Source organism: Petaurus breviceps, unplaced genomic scaffold (assembly GCF_028583685.1).
Source record: "Petaurus breviceps papuanus isolate PSGF00001 unplaced genomic scaffold, PetGlider_PUasm1.0 103, whole genome shotgun sequence".
Taxonomy (NCBI): Eukaryota; Metazoa; Chordata; class Mammalia; order Diprotodontia; family Petauridae; genus Petaurus; species Petaurus breviceps.
Genome location: NW_027185588.1, coordinates 3,116,400 through 3,119,288, shown reverse-complemented (window position 1 = coordinate 3,119,288; position 2,889 = coordinate 3,116,400). Strand labels below are relative to the sequence as shown.

Below are 2,889 nucleotides of genomic sequence, written 5' to 3'. Positions count from 1 at the left end.
GCCACTCCCTCTCTGTCCACATCACCCCAACAGGCCCCACCCTCTCCATTAGCCACACCCCCTTTACAAGCCACTCCCCCTTCCTTGCCCACCCCGCCTCCAAAAGCCAATTCCTCTCTGTCCACATCCCCCCAGAAGACTCCATCTCCTTTAGGCACCACTCCTTTCCAGACCCATCCTTCTCCCTCAGCCACATTGATTCCTCAGGCTCCTCCTTCTGTGACCACAGCCCCTCAACAGGCCCCTCCTTCTCCCTTAGCCACACCCTCCCTCCAGGCCCCATCTCCTCCAGACACACCTCCTCCACAGGCCCCTCCCTCTTCTGTGGCCACTCCCATCCAGCCTATTTTCATTCCTTCAATCACCTCCACTCTTCAGGACCCACTGTCTCCTTTAGCCACACCCTCTGAACGAAGAGCTGAGTCTCTCCTGGCCACACCCCTTATGCAGGCTCCACCCCCTCCCTTGTCCCCACCCTCTCCCCCTCAGGCCACGGTTCTTCTACAGGACTTTCCATTAACCATATCCCCTTCCCAGGAGCCACTGTTGTCCTTTGCCACACCTCCTCACCATTCTCAAAGGCTCTCCATTTTAGCCACACCTCCTCTACAGGACCCTCCCATCCCTTCAGACCCACCCTCTCATTTGTTCCCACCCTCTCCTCCCTTGACCACGCCTCCTCTTCAATCCTCTGCTTTTCCTTTGGCCTCACCCCCTCCTCAAACTCCTCCCTTTCCTCCGGCCTCACCCCCTTTGCAGGCCCTTCCCTCTCCCACACACTGTCCACAAACCCCATCCTTTAACTTGGTCCCACCTTCCCCCCCTCTGGCCAAACCCCCTCTTCAGGTCCCTCCCTGTCATCTGGCCATGCTTTCTCAGGCGCCAGCTTTGGATACATGCCCTTTGCAGCCCCCTCCTATTCCTCTGGTCTTGCCCCCTCCTCCCTCTCCACTAGCCACGCCTCCTCTTCAGGCTCCTCCCTCTCCCCTGGACACACCTCTTGTGCCACCCTCTCCCTCTCCCCAGGCCACAGCCCCAGTGCTGGTCCAACCCCACCTGCAGAATGCACCCCCTGGGGAGCTGCCCCTTCCCGAGTCTGTCTTGTCCTTGGGAGCCTTGGGTGGGGAGCTTTCCAGAAGCCCTTCCAGTACTCTGAGTGGCCCGGACCTTGCTGGACACAGCAGCAGTGCCACAAGCACGCCAGAGGAGCTGCGAGCCTATGACAGTGGTCCTGAGATAGGAGCCCCAGCCTCGCCCCCACCTGATCCTGACCTTGAACTTGCTGCCTGCCATCCTGCTGTCTGGAGCAGGCCAGGGGTCCCCACCCGGAGCACCTGTACCACCTCCCCTCGACTTACCCATGGGGTCCCAGGTAACCCCAGCCGGGGGGCAGAGGGAGAGGGCCTGGAGGAAGAGGGCAGCTCTTTGAAGAGGGGAATTAGTCTCAAGCCTGTCCTTCCTTCCCATAGGTGAGCCACTTCCCTGGTCTCCTATGGCTGGGCCCCCTGATGGCCTGTCCACGATCTACGAGGCAGAGGCCCCTGAAACAACATTTGGGCCCCCAAGCAGGGAGGCACAGGATCAGGAGGAAGAGGATGATCAGACAGTGGAGAAGATGCCTCCAGCCGCACGTGGTCCCAAGCCAGCTCGGGTGGGCGAGCTGCAGCTGGGAGCATTGCAGGCCAGTGTAGTCCAGCAGCTGTTGAGCCGGACCCTGCTGCTGGCTGCAGAGGGCCCAGGGGGTGCCAGGCAGGGGCCAGGCAGTGGCCGCCCAGCTCTGAGTGATGCTGAGCTAGGCCGCTGGGCAGAACTGCTCTCCCCTCTGGACGAGTCTCGGGCCAGCATCACATCTGTCACTAGCTTCTCCCCAGATGATGTTGCTTCACCACAGGGAGACTGGACAGTAGTGGAGGTGGAAACCTTCCACTGAGATGCCCTTGTCCCACCCCATCCAAAGGACCAGGGTGCCATCTGAATTGAAAGCCCAGCCTGCTTGATAGCTGCATTTTACCTGCTTTCCCATCTGCAGTTTCATAGTAGGGGGAACTGGGCAGCGGGAAAACCCTGATGATATTCTAGTTTCCTAGTCCTTCCATCTGAGTCCTGGAAGGGTCTTGGCCTGACAAACTCCATGTCAATCCCTTGCACTGTATGTATGTTGTAGATTGTCCATGCTGGTTTGCTCCTGTGGCCCCTAGTCTGTGCGTGGTGTGCCTGTGTGTTTTCTAAGGCCTTTTTAGTTTGTAATAAAGACCAGACAGTGGAGCTGTAGCTGCTGTGTTTGGGGGGATTGGGCTGTCTGGAACTTGTGGATCTGGGGTTCCCTACATCAAAGCCCTCCCATTTCTGCTGATGGTGATGGTGTGGTTGAGCAGGTGGAGAACAAGCCTTTAGGAACAGGTTTCTCCCTTTGCCCTGAGGTTCAGGACCCCCTGGGAAGTGTTAGGTGACTCTTTGAGGCAGGAGAATTCCTGTGAAGGTGGGCACTTTGGCCTCTGTGGCAGGGGTGGTCTCACCCCGTGCTGCCGACGGTGAGTGAGCAGGTTGGAGCTCTGGCTGAAGGATTTTCCACACACTCCGCAATGATGGGGCTTCTCTCCTGTGGAAAGGTAGAGGGAAACTTGGTGGAAGAGGTGGGGGGGGGGCTCACCAGTTCAAGGTAACCCGGGGGGGGGGGGGGGGGGGGGGGGGGGGGGAGCATATGTAGGAAATGGGTATGGAGTATGGGGCTGGACAGGAGAACTATGGAGATAGAGTGGATAAGCCAGCTGTCGGAACTGGGGGGTTATGGGGGCATATCGAAGGGCAGATGGGGAAACTAGGAGGAAGTAAAATTTGGGTGGCTAGTCGGTAGGGAAAATGAGAGCAGTGTAGGGTAATGGAGGGGTT

General features: G+C 58.5%; 2 protein-coding genes across 2 annotated transcripts in view; one reads left to right on the top strand and one right to left on the bottom strand.

Moving 5' to 3' along the window:
• The first annotated feature begins 402 nt into the window (after positions 1 to 402).
• PRR36 (proline rich 36) lies at positions 403 to 2,581 on the top strand. Its single transcript, XM_069094968.1, has 2 exons — positions 403 to 1,372; positions 1,470 to 2,581. The coding sequence occupies exons 1-2, from the start codon at positions 445 to 447 to the stop codon at positions 1,928 to 1,930; spliced, it is 1,389 nt and encodes a 462-aa protein (XP_068951069.1). The 5' UTR covers positions 403 to 444; the 3' UTR covers positions 1,931 to 2,581.
• Positions 2,391 to 2,889, bottom strand: part of LOC138175585 (zinc finger protein 836-like) — a 1,359-nt gene continuing 860 nt past the window's right edge. Inside the window, exon 4 of the mRNA XM_069106066.1 lies at positions 2,391 to 2,599. Within this exon, the coding sequence (XP_068962167.1) occupies positions 2,391 to 2,599 (209 nt within the window). The remainder of the gene's footprint in view (positions 2,600 to 2,889) is intronic.

What these genes read in the sequence shown, in the direction of transcription:
- PRR36 (XM_069094968.1), top strand. Translation starts at nt 445, where the DNA reads ATGCAGGCTCCACCCCCTCCCTTGTCCCCACCCTCTCCCCCTCAGGCC. An exon ending in ACTTACCCATGGGGTCCCAG is followed by an intron (nt 1,373 to 1,469) that starts GTAACCCCAGCC and finishes TCCTTCCCATAG; the next exon opens with GTGAGCCACTTCCCTGGTCT.